The sequence below is a fragment of the Hirsutella rhossiliensis genome (assembly GCF_020360975.1).
Source record: "Hirsutella rhossiliensis strain HR02 chromosome Unknown scaffold00005, whole genome shotgun sequence".
In the NCBI taxonomy this organism is placed as follows: Eukaryota; Fungi; Ascomycota; class Sordariomycetes; order Hypocreales; family Ophiocordycipitaceae; genus Hirsutella; species Hirsutella rhossiliensis.
The window spans coordinates 3302784-3317534 of NW_025408671.1; the positions used below are offsets into that span (position 1 = coordinate 3302784).

A 14751-nucleotide genomic window follows, 5' to 3' on the forward strand; every position below is an offset into this window, starting at 1 on the left:
CCATCGACAGTGAGGCGGTAGCAGCAGTACTCGTCCTCGCAAACATTGCCTAGGAGGTAGTGCTTTGTTGCGCCCTCCCCTTCCCTTCCCCCCCCCCCCCCCCCCAGTCTCCTTGCCCCGGTCCCGCCGGTTAGTCAATCTCGTCGTCGCGCTCCTTGCTGGCCCATCCAACGTTTTCCTCATCCCTCCAGGCTCCCCTGCCACACCCCCTTCCATCATCGTCTCAAGCATCCGACAAGCAAGCTCGAGCGTCGCGGTGTTGCTCCCTCTCGTCGCCAAAGCCAAACAAGTCATTGCCTCTGTGTGTGTGGCGGCTCCGGCCAGGGCCGACGCTTGGCCCGGTTCGAGATGGGACGCAAGCCCACGCCGCAGCCGCTCATGCTGGCGGAGCCCAATAGCACCCTGGACCACGTTGCCGACGACGAGCCGACCTATGCTGAAACGACGGCACAGGGGGCATCGCCTGTGGCCTCCAGATCGCCCGTCTCGCTGCGCTCCTCTCCCTTCAGCAGCAGGTTTGCACACAAGCGCCCACAGCCAGGGAGATCTGCCCTCCAGCCTGCAGACGACGTCAACCACCGATCCCAGTCCCCGCGCGACGACTCTGTTGCGCCGACATACCACACAGTTTCCTCTGCCTTGGACTCGCCCCCCGTTTCGACTTCCCAGCACGCCGGCAGACACCACGGCGCCACTGAATCAAAGAAGCCAGTCAAGTCAGGCTTCTTCCACTTCAACAAATCCTCAAAGGGGTCCAATCAGTTCCTCATCCCTGCCAACCAGCAGCGCCACCAGGACTCGCGGGAACACTTGACTTCGTCGGGAAGCGACGGAGTGACAGTCCCCCGGCGCGGAGGTACGAGCGAATCAAATCCCCCGTTGAACAAAGCCCGACTGCGCACGGCACATGTTGAGGTCCTGGCCGTTTTCGCCTCGGCCATTGTGCTACCCACCATCTTGACGCATTCCATTCCGCAATGCTGACGTCCTTTGACAGATTCACCCTATGCGCATGACCCTCTCCACAAGCCCACAACCTCGTTTCACTCACGCTCCGAACTGTCGCTCTCCTCCGCCGGCGACCACGAACCGACTGCGACATCGTCCCCGGGCAAGAAGAACAAGTCGAATCCCTTTGGCCTCCTCGGTCGCACAAAGTCGACGCACGAGATCAAGGGCCTCGGCAGCCCCAAGGCTGGGCCTGCGGCGCTTCACGCCCCATCCTGCAAGACTGACTTGTACGAGTCTGCGCCTCTCAGAACTGCCCCTGTCGGCCAGGATCGGACATTCCGGGACATGATGTCCTCGACCGTGAGAAATCGATCGGAAGACCGGGTTCCAGGCCGAGACGCCGCTGCCGGAAAGGAGAGTCATCGCGATCGGGACCAGCGGGCCCTCTCCTCGTTGAGGGACAATGGCGGATCCAACTTTCTCAGTGGTCTGCGTAGCTCCTCGACAAAAGCTGCCGACATGATCAGCAAGGGACTGTTTGGGAAGAGCCCGCGGAGTGGCGGCACCTCGGAGAGGGATTTCAACATTGACGACGAGCACTACCTGCCCAAAGTCATCAATCTGCCCTTGGTAGAGCAAACGCGACTCACCCGCATCTCGAAACGGCTCGAAGACTCGAAAGACAAGACGGAGTTTTGGATGCCCGCGTTCCCGTGGAGGGCAATCGACTACCTCAACTACAAGGGCTGTGACGTCGAAGGGCTCTATCGCGTGCCTGGTAGCGGGCCGCAGGTCAAGAAATGGCAAAGAAAGTTTGATGAAGGTACGTGTGCCGTTCATACGATGCCTCCAAGGCTCTCGACTGACCGGACCCTGAAGACTACGACGTGAACCTGTTCCAGCAAGACGGCCTCTATGACATCAACATTATCGGCTCGATGCTGAAAGCATGGCTGCGAGAACTGCCTGACGAGCTATTCCCGAAAGAAGCCCAAGACCGAATTGCCCGAGAATGCGCAGGCTCAACCACCGTTCCACAGATGCTCATCGATGAGCTGTCCGAGTTGTCTCCGTTCAACTACTACCTCCTCTTCGCGATCACGTGCCACCTCAGCCTTCTCCTTGCCCATTCCGACAAGAACAAGATGGATTTCCGAAATCTGTGCATCTGCTTCCAACCATGCATGAAGATTGATGCTTTCTGCTTCAAGTTTTTGGTGTGCGACTGGAGGGACTGCTGGAAAGGATGCAAGAACGAGAATAAGTACATTGAGGAGGAATACGCGCTCTTTGACCAGCCGCCACCCCGAGGGTTGTCTGAGCCTCGGCAACCCGGGAAGAACGAGAAGCACGAGGCACGTCAGGGCTCGTCCCCAGAGAGTGCCCAAAAGTCTTCAAGCGGTAGTGGCCAACGAAAAGGACGATCGAAAAAGCATCGCCACGGCGCTTCAGAGTCCAACGCGAGCATCGGCTCCAATGAGTCGTCGTTTTCGACGAACCCGAGCTCACAGAGCGATCGCATTGTGGCTGATGGCTCCCGGGACCTCCGGCCTTTGTCGCCGATCAAACCGTTGTCACCCCTCGGCTTCTAAGATTTTGATCGAGGGGCGCCGGAGAAGGTCCCCTTGCCGCTGTAATTTCACTCTCGTCTGCAGTCGACTGCCACTTCGGTGCTCATACGTACACGATTCTGGCATCCGCTGGCCAAAAAAATTACGCCGTCCACGACTTTCCGCCCGCCGTTGCGGCATCTTTCCCAAGGGCCCCTTTATGTGTTAATATGGTCAAGAGAGGGCAGCGTGTTCTCACTCATGGTTTCCACTTGTTGAGTGAGCCACACGCTGCATCTGACGTTCGGTATACCCCCTTCATGTCCCGCCAGATGCTCTTGACCTAGCAGTGCGGCCGAACCCCCGTCGTTTTCTACGTTATGCGCAAGTTTTTGTCACTCGGAGGCGCATCCCTTTTTCCAGCCTTCCGCCCGGGCTTCGGGCCTGGATGCTGGACGGCACAAGGGAGAGCCGTCAGTACGTTTGATTAGAGTCTGGCATTGGAGGCACAGCGTTGGCGAAATGGATGACGATGCAGAAGACATCGCCGAGGAAGCGCGTGCATTGCTTTTCATGGCATTTGGCCCAAAATGCTCCAGGAAGGCGCTCATGTACGATTATGGATATTGACCTCGGAGGCATAATTTGGAATCATGCACCGTTGGAGATGCCGGATGGGAGCACGAAGCGGCTCACACATACGGATAGAACGGAGCAAGTTGAATGACGAAAATGTCGTGTCCGTTGCCTCACCACAAAACCAGATTCTTTGGGCCAAACTCCCGACTCCGTGTAACCTTGGACGCCATGACCATGCGGCTCAGCGAATGGGCGAATACCATTTGGCGCCGCGGAGTTCAGCTTCGTTGGCCAGGCTTGGCCTCCGCATGCCGGTCATTCTTCCTCATCTTTCTCTCGTTGCGCTTGATCCTCTCCTTTCTATCCCGCCTGCCGTCTCCCCTCACGCTTGTGCCCTCCTTTCTCTCCATCTCCTTCTTAGGGTCGATTTCGACGAGCCAGTCATCTTCACCCTTTTTGTTCATGCCCTTGTAGCCCCATTTTCTCTTCCACTCGCCGCTCTCCTCGTCAAAAGCGAGGTTCTTGCGCTGCTCCCTCGTCTTGGGCTTGATGCCCTTCTTGGCGGCGAAGCGCTCCCATTTCGTGGGCGGCTTAGCCTCGGGGACGGGCTTCTCGCGCGGGAGGGGCGTGGCGGGGGCCGGCAGCGAGAGGAGGACGCCGTCGTTGGTGGTGGTCAGCGGGCAGGCGGTTAGGAGCTGGTTGATGAGGGCTTGGGCGCCGTCGCGGGCGACCTCGGCGAGGGACTGCTCGAGAGAGGAGTGGTCGAGTGTGATGGAGTTGGGGTCCTGGGCGAGGAGGAGGCCGAGATCAAAGGTGTATGGGGTGGGCTTCTCAACTGCAACCGGCAGCTTCGGCTTGGCGCCGGGAAGTGACATGGCGGCGGCCTTGGTTGGATCTGGGGGTTTCAACACTTGGCTACGTGAGACGGTGCGATTTATCGAAGCGATCGGGAATTCGCAACGGCTTGCAAGTAAGGTACTGTCGGTTTTTTTTTCTTGCGACCGATAACGATAATGCGCGATTGCCGGAGCAACGGAGGGAGATTTTCCGAGATGCGATTTCTTGGTGTCAAAGTGGCATGCCAATTGACGCCTGTAAGCCGTCGCAGCGAGCGTCGCTGATTCGCTCGAGATTTTTTTGCTTCGACGACGACCTCACTCGGAGCGGCCATCACCGGCTCAAAGCAACCAGCCTTGACGCGGCGCCAGGGACAACCCCCCCTTCTCCATCGACATACTTCCCTCGGGGGAGCTGGTCCGACGAGCCTCTCCCAGAGCCCATCATGGCAACCGCAAGCCGCCTGCGGAGCCTGATGAGGCCATCCGCCCCCGTCGCGACGCGAATCCAGCCCGGCATGCTCGCCAAGGCGCCCTTCTCCTCCAGCGCCGCGCTCGCCGCCGTGAACGCCCCGGTCATAAAGAGCCGGCGAGACCTGCCGTCGAAGCAGAAGCTGGTGTCGAAGCGGAAGACGGCCATTGCGCCCGTCAAGAAGCCCAAGCCGGGCGAGCGCAAGGCGTTTCGCAAGCGCATCCAGCTGAGCAACAACGGCGCCCTGCCCGTTGCGGGGCTCGGCGAGCTGGAGCCCCGGACCATGGCGAGTGCCGAGAGCCAGGGCAAGATGTTCGCCATCCCGGACAAGGTGGTGGACCAGCTGAGGGCGTTGGAGGCCTTCAAGACGACACAGATGTGGAGCCTGTTCCGCCGGCCGCACGTCCTCGTGCGCAACGAGACGGCTGAGCTGGTTGGCAGGTTAGAGGCCGCCAAGGAGAAAAAGGAGGCCTTGAAATGCGTGCTGACGGGGAGCCGGCTGTCTGGCAAGAGCCTGGTCCTGCTGCAAGCCATATCCCATGCTCTGCTGAACGAGTGGGTTGTGATAAACATACCCGAGGGTAAGTCTGCCAATGCGACGCCCACTGCTTGCAAGAACAAACTCGCTCACAGCCTGACTCTGCGTCTCCAGGCCAGGACCTCACCAACGGAAACACCGAATACTCCCCCATCGCCAACACCGAGCCCATGCAGTTCGCCCAACCCGTGTACTGCATCAAGCTCATGCAAAACATATACAAGGCGAACAGAGCCGTCCTGGAGAAGCTGCCCTCGCAGCGGGACTGGACTCAGACAATTGGCGGTCTCAGTCAGAGCGCCACGCTCGCCGACCTGGCCCAGGGCGCCAAGGAGAGCGAGTACGCTTGGCCGACGCTGCACGCTCTGTGGACGGAGCTGACGCTTCCCGGCCGCCCGCCTGTGCTGTTTGGCCTCGACGGCCTCGCGCACATTAACAAGCTGAGCGACTACCGCGACCCGTCCTTCAACCCCGTCCACGCCCACGACCTCAGCCTCATCCGCATCTTCGTGGACGCCCTGTCGGGCAAGACGCAGCTCCCCAACGGCGGTGCCATCCTCGCCGCTACCTCGGAAAACAACACGCAGCGCCACCCGTCGCAGGAGCTCGCCCTTGCGCAGCTCGAGGCCGGCCAAGCCGGCGCCGAGGTCCCTCGGCCCGACCCCTTTGAGCGCGGCTACGACGACCGCGTGTACGACGCGCTCAAGAACACGCACGTGCTGCGCGTGGGCGGCGCTTCCAAGGACGAGAGCCGCGCCCTCATGGAGTATTGGGGCGCCAGCGGGCTCTTTAAGGACGTCGTCGACGCCGAGACTGTGTGCCAGAAGTGGGCGCTGGCGGGGCACGGCATCGTCGGCGAGATGGAGAGGGCGTCGCTCATGACGATGCGCATGTAGACAGACATGTGTGGCATGTACAAGTAGAAGGAAGAAAAAAGGCTGTACCAATGCCGTACATTGCATGCGTTCCGGCAACACCAAGTGCCGCCCCGGTCCATGCTTGCCTGTCCACCGTCGCTTCGACGCCGCAAAGGCATGGCAATTGCAGGCCGAGTCCAACGCAAAACACGGACATATGATATTTCCCTTGCCAGTAAAACACGAATTGTAGACAGTCGCCTTCCGGCCCTCGCCTTGCCCCTTGCCTCTAGCCCCTCGAAATACCTAAACGCCAACCAGCTGCGAAGCAAGATTCAACCCCGATAGCACATCTTTCTCGGCGCCGAAACAATCGCCCTTCACTCGTCCATCTCATCCTCCCGATCGTCGTTGCCGGCTGTAACAAATACCAGCCGCGAACCGTTACCGGCCGTTTGCCAAATCTGTAGCCACTGTTAGCTCCTCGGCACCAGGACATGCAGAGCATAAAAAGGAGACGGCAGCCTCGGCGGCAACTTACGTCGAGGGTCGTGTACTCTTCCAAGGCGCTCATCCACTGGTCCTCAGTGAAGCCCTTGGCGATAACGCGCTCCTTGACCTTTCGCATGCTCAGCTCCACGCCCAGGTCGTCGTCATCTTCGGCATCGTCTGCACGGCAGGCACCCGAGTCGGCAACGGCCTTGACCAGATTGTAAATGCGGCTGCTAGCATTGAGACCGCGGCGGGAGGAGCCCATCTCGGCGTTGAGGCTTTCCTTGCTAGCCTCGATGAGCCGCAGCGCCTCGTCGACGTCGTCCTGCGAAACTTGGTTGCTGAAGCGGAGGCGCGCAAGGGCCTGGGCCAGGCGAACGACGCCTAGGAGCGTACGGGGGGTCGTGTGCGTAAACTGCTTTCCCTTTTGCTCGGCACGTTTTTGCTGGTCGCGCAGACGCACGTACGTCTTGATCATGTAGTCGGAGACGGACTCGGGCACCACCGGCCGGTACGTGCGAGCCTGCGCCACGTAGGAGCGCACCTCGTGGGGGCTGAAGACGACGTCGTCGCCGCCGAGATCGGGATGACGGCTGTTCATGTGGACGAATGCGACGTGCTTGGCGAGTTGCGCGTCGGAGTCGCGCGAAGGGGTATCGAGGAGGAGGAAGAGAACATCGAAACGCGACAGGAGAGCAGCAGGCAGGTTAATGTTTTCGACCGGAGAGATCCGCGGGTTATACCGTCCGTACACGGGATTGGCGGCGGCGAGGATCGAGGTGCGCGCGTTGAGAGTCGTGGAGATGCCAGCCTTGGAGATGGAAATGGTCTGCTGCTCCATGACTTCGTGAATGGCAGTGCGGTCATTTTCGTCCATCTTGTCGAATTCGTCAATGCAGCAGATGCCGTTGTCAGCCAGGACGAGAGCACCGCCTTCGAGCACCATCTCGTCGGTGACGGGATCACGCATGACGGCAGCAGTTAGGCCGACACCACTGCTTCCGCGACCGGACGTGTAGACGCCTCGAGGAGCGACTTTTGAGATGTACTTGAGCAGCTGCGACTTGGCAACACCGGGATCACCCATCAAGCAGATGTTGATGTCGCCACGAATCTTCATGCCGTCGCCCATTTCCTTGTTGACACCGCCAATGAGCAGTAGCAGAAGTGCCTTCTTGACGTCGAGGTGGCCGAAGATTTCGGGCGCGATTGACTTGGCTAGGAGCTCGTAGACCTGCCCGGTCTGCCTGTACTTGTCAATCCGCCGAACCAGCCGAGCATCGACAATCATTTCGCTGTAGGCCTTTTTATGTTGGTGGATGTGATGCGCTTCGACATAGGTATCGGTCAGGAGGCCAGCTTTCATGGCCTTGAAGCCGGTGTAGGGCGTGGGCAGGAAGATGCCGGCAATGTCGATGACATCTCCCGGGTTGATCTTGCGAACAAGGCTGCCGTAGCAGAGGACTGTGAGAGAACGGGGAATCTGGCCAATGGGGACCTGCTCCGCCATTTCTTGCACCTTGACCTCTTGGAAGGGCAGAAACTTGGATGCTCGCGTCGACGGGTTCAGCTGGCCCTTGGACTGGTTCTTCTTGCAGTCCTCCGACGGGCACACTGCCAATGGTCCGTACTGCCTGTCGCTGATGGGCTGGAAAATCTCACACCCACAGCGATCGCAGGTATAGGCGCTGACTTGGACAATGGGCTTGACGTCCGACACGCGAGTCGCGATGGCTCGGACGGTGATGAGTTTCCCGATGTGATCACCGCGGACCTGGCGAACGGCGAGGGCCTTGGTCGGGTGGTCCGAGGTGCCGGAGCGAGGCTTGAAGACGAGGGTATATCGCCGCGTGAGCTCGGCAGGGAACTTGTCTTGCTCGGCCGTGGGGTCTCGCTCGGCCGCCTCCTGGAGCTCTCGGTTGCGAGCCTCGCGTCGCGCCATCAGCACGTCGAGAACGTCGTCTTTGAAGCTACGCGCGGGTCAGCTCAGCTCACTGCGGACAAGGGGGCGCAAGGCTCACCTGGTTTCCGTATTTGGCGGGGGCATCGCGCTGTCGACAGCTCTGGAAACGATGTCGACGTAATGCTTGGTATTGGCCTCAATCGAGTCAATGAGCTTGAGGCTGTCGCCCGTTTGCTCTTCCCACTACGAGACTTGGGCGTCAGTCGAGCTCGGAGAGGGACGTTGGCACTGGCACGAACCGAGTGCAGGTCATCCAGATCAATGACGATCTCGTTGACGGTGCGGTCTGCCAGTTCTTGCAGTGCCTCCTTGTATTTATGGTGCGGCACTCTCCGGCGCTCCTTCTCCTGGCGACGACGCTCTACCGACTCTTGGTCCTCGTCCATGAAGTCGTCGTCACTGAGGTCATCGTCGTCGATGGTGACGTTGCCCAGGGCAGTGGCGATTGTGTGCTCGGGCGACGTCTTGAAGCCCGTCAGAAAGTCCTCAAACGCCTCTGCGACCAGTTAGAGCTCGCCGGCAAGGGTAGACACGGAACGGGAAACCGACTTTGCTGCGTCTCATAGTTGACGGGCGCCTTGAACTCGCGGAGCGCCATCTTGCACGAGCGCGGGCAGGAGGACTCGACTGCTGGGTGGCGCCTGTGGGATGCAAGACGGGGGAGCGGGATAAGAGGGTGGCGAATGCGCTTCCACGATGATTGTGGTCGAGGGCAGAAATGGACGAGGTCGAGGAAAAGAGAGGTTGAGGTTTGGCTGGACGCATGGCGGGGCCCGGACCACCACTAGACGCGCCTTTTCGCGTCGCGCGTCCCCAAAGTACCTGCACCGCCCCGCGTCCATTAAAGTGGCGGCCGTGCGCCACATGAGGCGTCGCGGCTTAGGCGCGCTGCTGCATGCAGTCGGAGCTCCGGGGCACGTGGTCGTCTTACCTCGGCCCTTTGACGCTGCGACTTGCGCCAGCCAAGCTCCCCGTCGTTCCCACACTAGGAGCTCAATTGCCATCCTGAGTCCTCCAAGGAAGAGAGTCGTGACTGTGTCGGCGGTCAGCCATGGGCCCCCGGAAGAATGCGCAGTCCACCTCTGCCGAGCTGTCTCTTCTTCACCTCAAGAACTGCCTTGTCAACCTTCCCTCTTCGCTCGTCTCGCTGCTGATAAACGTCAACACGGTCAGTCTTTTTTTCACTCGCTCACATGTTCGACTCTTGCTCATGCCATCGGCAGCCCGTCCAGAATGTCGTCGTCGAGCTTAGCTACCGCGCCCCGTCGACCAATGGACACTCCGCCACAGCCACTCCGCCGCCGCGATCCGTCTTTGTCGGATGGACGGGCATGCCCAGCAGGAGGAAACCGGCTTCTGTCGTCGGTCGCGATGGACTCATGGGCTCCCGGGGCTCCATGCGCGATCATGAGACGCAGCTGGTCGAGATGGACGCCTCTCTAGCCCGCGCCCTGGAGCTCCCCGATGGCCTCAAAGTCACCGCCACCGTTCACGTCGATCCACCCATGGCGCACACGATCAACATCGAGCCCCTGACTCCAGAAGACTGGGAGATGATTGAGTTGCACGCAACATTCCTCGAGTTGAACCTCTTGTCACAAGTTCGAGCCCTTCCAAATCCAGCCTACATGCTCGGCGGCAATACTCCCGTGCCTCCTCACCCCCTGACTCTTCATCTCTCCCCGACCTCGGCCGCAAATATCAAGGTCGTGTCGCTGGAGCCCGCGCTGCCGTCGGATGCCCCGTTTGCGAAGCTGTCCGCAAACGCCGAGGTCATTGTTGCTCCCAAGACGAGAGCCAAGGCCACTCAGAGCAGCGGCGACCACCGCAGTGTCGCGAGCACCTCCAAGTCGAGACGCAGCGGTACGAGCACGGTCCGCAGACGGAGCGCCAGAGAAGAGCCGAGGCCGACAATGTTTCTCCGGGCCATCGACAGGACAGCCTGCGATGATTGGTTCGATGATGGTCCGGTTTGCACCGACCTCTGTGTGTGGGTTGATCGAGACCTTCTATATACAAACTCTTTCAGAGGCGTCAACTACGTCGTGGTAGATGTCATCAAGCCTGCTGGGCTGCGCAAGCCGCAGCCCGAAGATGGATCGACTCCTGCTGTCACCATTGCTTCATCAAAGGTCGTGGCTAGCCTCAAGTCATGGGACGATCCGCCCAACGGGCAGGCTGCGGCCCTATCATCTCCTCTTTGCGTGGCGCTCGGCTGTTCTGGAATCGTCGGCGGCATCGTCAAGATTCAAGCGGCCCCGCAGCCACTGCAACAGGGCCAGGTGCAGCAGATCAAAGTCTTTCCTTTCGCGCTCGGGTCCAAGGCCGGCGAGGGGCTGCGGTTTGGCAGCGAGACAAAGGCCGAACAGGAAGAGTCGGCCAAGAAGTTCAGACACATGTATTCTGGTTCCCAAGGCGCGGGAGGCTTGCTTCAGGGACCCATCACCGACGGCCTTGTCGTCGGGCTCTGCGAAGGCATCGAGGCACCCCATGGGTGGGAAGGCGGCGTGGTCAAGTTTGAGCACAGGGCGGACACGGCGGTCCAGGAGAAGAGCAAAGAGGCGGCCCTGTGGATGACGAGCTTGGACTCCAAGGTTTCCATTGAGTTTCAGCAACCGCAGCCCCGGCCACCTTGGATGGCCAACTCCGATGTATTTGAGTTGCAGCCATCGGACGACTCCTTCTTGGTGGGCATCGACGCTCTACTGGCGAGCCTACAGTCGCATCTCGCTCACATGTCGTCGGTGCTGTTGACGGGCACGATGGGCTCGGGCAAGACGGCCGTGGCAAAGCACCTGGCCAAGAGACTGCGCCAAGAAAGCCTGTCCTATACGCTTTATTTCTCCTGCCGAAAGTTGGTCAACGATGAAACAAGCGTGTCCACAATCAAGGAAACGCTGAATCGTATTTTCCTGTCCGCAAGCTGGGGGGCCAGACTGGGCGGTAGGGCCCTCGTCGTGCTCGATGACCTCGACAGGCTGTGTCCTGTGGAAACGGAGCTGCAGGTGGGAAACGACAACGGGCGGAGCCGACAAGTGAGCGAAACCATACGGTCAGTTGTCCGGCAGTTCTGCACGAGAGATAGTGGCGTTGTCCTCTTGGCCACGGCTGAAGGGAAAGACTCAATCAACAACGTCGTGGTAAGCGGTCACGTTGTTCGGGAGATTGTCGAACTGAAGGCGCCTGACAAGGAAGCGAGGCGGCGAGTCCTGGAAACGATTGCGAAGCAAGGCGCGGTGGCAGCCGACCATGGCCAGGGACCGGCAAGCGACAACAGTCGTCCGCCAACTTCTGACGGCAGCGCGGCAGGGGATGACGGCGATGCTTGGATGCATGGCTCGGGGCCGCATCGACCCAGAGCTGGCGCTGGCGGCTTCGCTCTCGCCTCAGACCTCGACTTGCTGGACATTGCGGGCATGACGGATGGCTACATGCCCGGCGACCTGGTGGTTCTGGTTTGCCGGGCCAGAAACGAGGCCATGATCCGCTCCATCGGCGATTCGCCATTCCAGGATGGCTCTGGCGCCATTTGTCTCGGCCGTGCAGATTTCGACAAGGCATTGAAGGGCTTCACGCCGGCGTCCCTGCGCAATGTGTCGCTGCAGAGCTCGACGACGACGTTTGCGTCCATCGGGGGCTTGCACGAGACGCGCAAGGTGCTCCTCGAGACGCTCGAGTACCCGACAAAGTACGCGCCCATCTTTGCGCAATGCCCGCTCCGCCTGCGGTCGGGACTGCTCCTTTACGGCTATCCCGGCTGCGGCAAGACGCTCCTCGCCAGCGCCGTGGCCGGAGAGTGCGGCCTCAACTTCATCAGCGTCAAGGGGCCCGAGATCCTTAACAAGTACATAGGCGCCTCCGAGAAGAGCGTCAGAGACCTGTTTGACCGAGCGCAAGCGGCGAGGCCGTGTGTCCTATTCTTCGACGAGTTCGACTCCATCGCCCCCAAGCGAGGCCACGACTCCACGGGTGTCACGGACAGGGTGGTCAACCAGCTCTTGACGCAGATGGACGGCGCCGAGGGCTTGTCGGGGGTGTACGTCCTGGCGGCGACATCGCGCCCCGATCTCATCGATCCGGCGCTGCTGCGGCCCGGGCGGTTGGACAAGTCACTGCTCTGCGACATGCCACGCCTAGCCGACCGTCTCGACATACTCAAGTCGTTATTCCAGAAAGTACGGTTGTCGAGCGAGCTAACCGAGTCGGACGATATCTTGACGGACGTTGCGCGCCGTACAGAAGGGTTTTCCGGAGCTGATCTGCAGGCCCTGGTGTCCAACGCACAGCTCGAGGCCATCCACGACGTGCTCAACACGAATGCTCCTCCAATGTCGGCATCCCGGCGCGGAGCTGGACAAAAGGCAACCGCGCAGCACTCCACTCCGAGCTTCGTGCAGTTCCGCTACGGTACCGGTCCGGCGGACAAGGTCGCTGCGCAGAGCACGTCTGACGCTCTCGTCGAAAATGCGGCAATCGTGTCCAAGCTGGAACAGATCAGACTGGCCCGCAAAACGGCCAAGCAAGCGCGCAGAGGCGCGGGCGGCGAGGACCGAGAGGAAAAGGAGACGACGGAGCAGCAAAGAGAGGTGATTATGGAGTGGTCGCACCTCGCCAAGGCCCTCGAGAACACGAGGGCGAGCATCAGCGCAGCCGAGGGGGCGCGGCTACAGAGAATATACAGGGAGTTTGTCGAGGGGAGGAGCGGGCAGATGAAGGACGGCCAGGGAAGCATGGAGATTGGAGAGAGGAGTAGTTTGATGTAGCCGCCGCCGCAGCCGCCGCCACGCGCTCTCCTAGTCAAAATGGCAGCTGGACACTGTCGCGAGGAAGAACGCGCGGCAGTGCGTCCAGGCCCGATGAATGTGTCGGCGCTCTATGCTTCTATAAGTGGCCTTGAGCGGACCCGTCCCCGTCCGGCTCCTCTTCTTTCCTGGTCAGTTCCTGGGCCAGTGACAGGATCTTATCGTGAATATCTGCATGAGCAACGACGAGGCCGCGGTTCCGGCTCAGATAGCGGCCGGCGCCAAAGTCAATGGCCCGGCCGTCGAGGTCCGTGGCCCTGCCGCCGACCTCTGCGTAGATGAGCTGCGCGCCGGCGTGGTCCCAGATGCACGACCTGCCCCTGGACCCTGCCGGGATGCGCACCAGCGCGTGCCCGCCGCCGACGACGAGGGCCGCGTACCGCACGTGCGAGGACCACACGTCGGTGCCGGGAAACGGGGCGCCGAGCCGCGCCGCGAGCTGCTGCATGACGGCGCGGCTCGACGGCGGGTTCAGGTGGCAGTCGACGACGTGGACGTGGCCGAGACCCCGGGGCGGCTCGAGGCGCTGTAGTCGGCGGGGGACCGGCGCCGGCGGGGAGGAGCTGTCGGGCGAGGAGGGCAGGGCGAAGAGGTTGACGCCGTGGCCCCGGGCCGCCGAGAGCATGATGCCGAGGCCGTGCGAGTCGACGCTCGACTCGCTGACGCGGCCGTCGGGATCCAGCTTCAGATTGGGACACGCCAGCACGCCGACGACCTCGTGGCCGTCCTGGACGAGGGCGAGCGAGACGGCGTACTGCTCGCCCCGGAGGAACGCGGCGGTGCCGTCGACGGGATCCATGACCCAGAAGCGGCCGTCGGGCCCACCGGCGCCGCGCCCGCCAAGGTCGATGAGGCCGAGCATCTCGTCCACCGACACCGCCGACGCCGCGGCCGCGGAGAAGAGCTCGTAGACGCGATCCCGCAGGGCGGCGTCACGACGGAGCAGCCCCGAGTCCTCCTCGCCGACAAACGCGTCCCCCGGGAACGCGGCGCGCAGGGCGGCGATGAGGAGCGCCTGCGCCGCAAAGTCGGCCACGGTCACGGGCGACGCGTCCTGTTTGGACACCTCGCTGACGGCGCGCAGCACGCCCTTTGTGAGCCGGGCGGCCGCCACCACCGCCGCCTCGGCCACCTCGCGCTCGCGCTGCCAGCCGCCGCTGCTGGCTGGACCGGCAGACATGGTCCCGCGGGGAATGGCGGACCTTGTTTTTCTGAGGCGTCGCGCAATGGTGGTCCGAGTCCCGTCTCGCTGATTTCTCTCTCGTGTGCTGGCGACGTGGTCTTGATTGACTCTGGACTCTGGAGGATGATGATGAAGCGGGGGTGATGCGCTACAAGACCGGTTTGGGATGTAAGTAGCTGGTGGCATTTTGCGGATGAATTGACCAACCTCTCTACCTTATCACTCTCCATCTACAGAGGAAGTATAGCTCACGTTATCTTGCTTTCCTCTCATTTACAACTCCCGTATTTACCTCGCACATGAAAGTCGAAAAGCGTAAAGAAGCAGGCTGAAACTGAGACGGACCGCCTACCAGAGGCATCCCTACTCATGCACACAGCGACGCCCCTGATCGAGATGAAGAAGTTGAGAGGCTTCAGACATGGCACGTCGCGCCGCGTCCAGGAATATTCACGAAAGACAGTGCACAAGTCTTGGGCCACACAAGTTTTTGTACGGCCTCCTACCGCCAATTCGGCCCTCGTCAAC

At 61.1% G+C, this 14751-nt stretch overlaps 6 protein-coding genes across 6 annotated transcripts; 3 read left to right on the forward strand and 3 right to left on the reverse strand.

Moving 5' to 3' along the window:
* Positions 1-348: 348 nt before the first annotated feature.
* On the forward strand, positions 349-2543 carry HRG_05718 (rhoGAP domain-containing protein; the record flags this gene model as incomplete). Its single annotated transcript, XM_044864189.1, has 3 exons — positions 349-856; positions 998-1774; positions 1831-2543. The coding sequence occupies 3 exons, from the start codon at positions 349-351 to the stop codon at positions 2541-2543; spliced, it is 1998 nt and encodes a 665-aa protein (XP_044720721.1).
* Positions 2544-3358: 815 nt separating this feature from the next.
* HRG_05719 (ribosome biogenesis regulatory protein (RRS1) domain-containing protein) lies at positions 3359-3955 on the reverse strand (the record flags this gene model as incomplete). Its single annotated transcript, XM_044864190.1, has 1 exon — positions 3359-3955. The coding sequence occupies one exon, from the start codon at positions 3953-3955 to the stop codon at positions 3359-3361; it is 597 nt and encodes a 198-aa protein (XP_044720722.1).
* A 407-nt stretch (positions 3956-4362) lies between these two features.
* HRG_05720 (mitochondrial ribosomal death-associated protein) lies at positions 4363-5822 on the forward strand (the record flags this gene model as incomplete). Its single annotated transcript, XM_044864191.1, has 2 exons — positions 4363-4969; positions 5041-5822. The coding sequence occupies 2 exons, from the start codon at positions 4363-4365 to the stop codon at positions 5820-5822; spliced, it is 1389 nt and encodes a 462-aa protein (XP_044720723.1).
* Positions 5823-6163: 341 nt separating this feature from the next.
* On the reverse strand, positions 6164-8836 carry HRG_05721 (DNA replication licensing factor MCM7; the record flags this gene model as incomplete). Its single annotated transcript, XM_044864192.1, has 5 exons — positions 6164-6247; positions 6325-8245; positions 8297-8421; positions 8478-8734; positions 8788-8836. The coding sequence occupies 5 exons, from the start codon at positions 8834-8836 to the stop codon at positions 6164-6166; spliced, it is 2436 nt and encodes an 811-aa protein (XP_044720724.1).
* Positions 8837-9289: 453 nt separating this feature from the next.
* On the forward strand, positions 9290-13001 carry HRG_05722 (ATPase family associated with various cellular activities (AAA) domain-containing protein; the record flags this gene model as incomplete). Its single annotated transcript, XM_044864193.1, has 5 exons — positions 9290-9406; positions 9462-10101; positions 10175-10208; positions 10268-12665; positions 12732-13001. The coding sequence occupies 5 exons, from the start codon at positions 9290-9292 to the stop codon at positions 12999-13001; spliced, it is 3459 nt and encodes a 1152-aa protein (XP_044720725.1).
* Positions 13002-13119: 118 nt separating this feature from the next.
* HRG_05723 (inositol monophosphatase family domain-containing protein) lies at positions 13120-14220 on the reverse strand (the record flags this gene model as incomplete). Its single annotated transcript, XM_044864194.1, has 1 exon — positions 13120-14220. One exon carries the CDS (start codon positions 14218-14220, stop codon positions 13120-13122), a length of 1101 nt encoding a protein of 366 aa, XP_044720726.1.
* Positions 14221-14751: the final 531 nt, after the last annotated feature.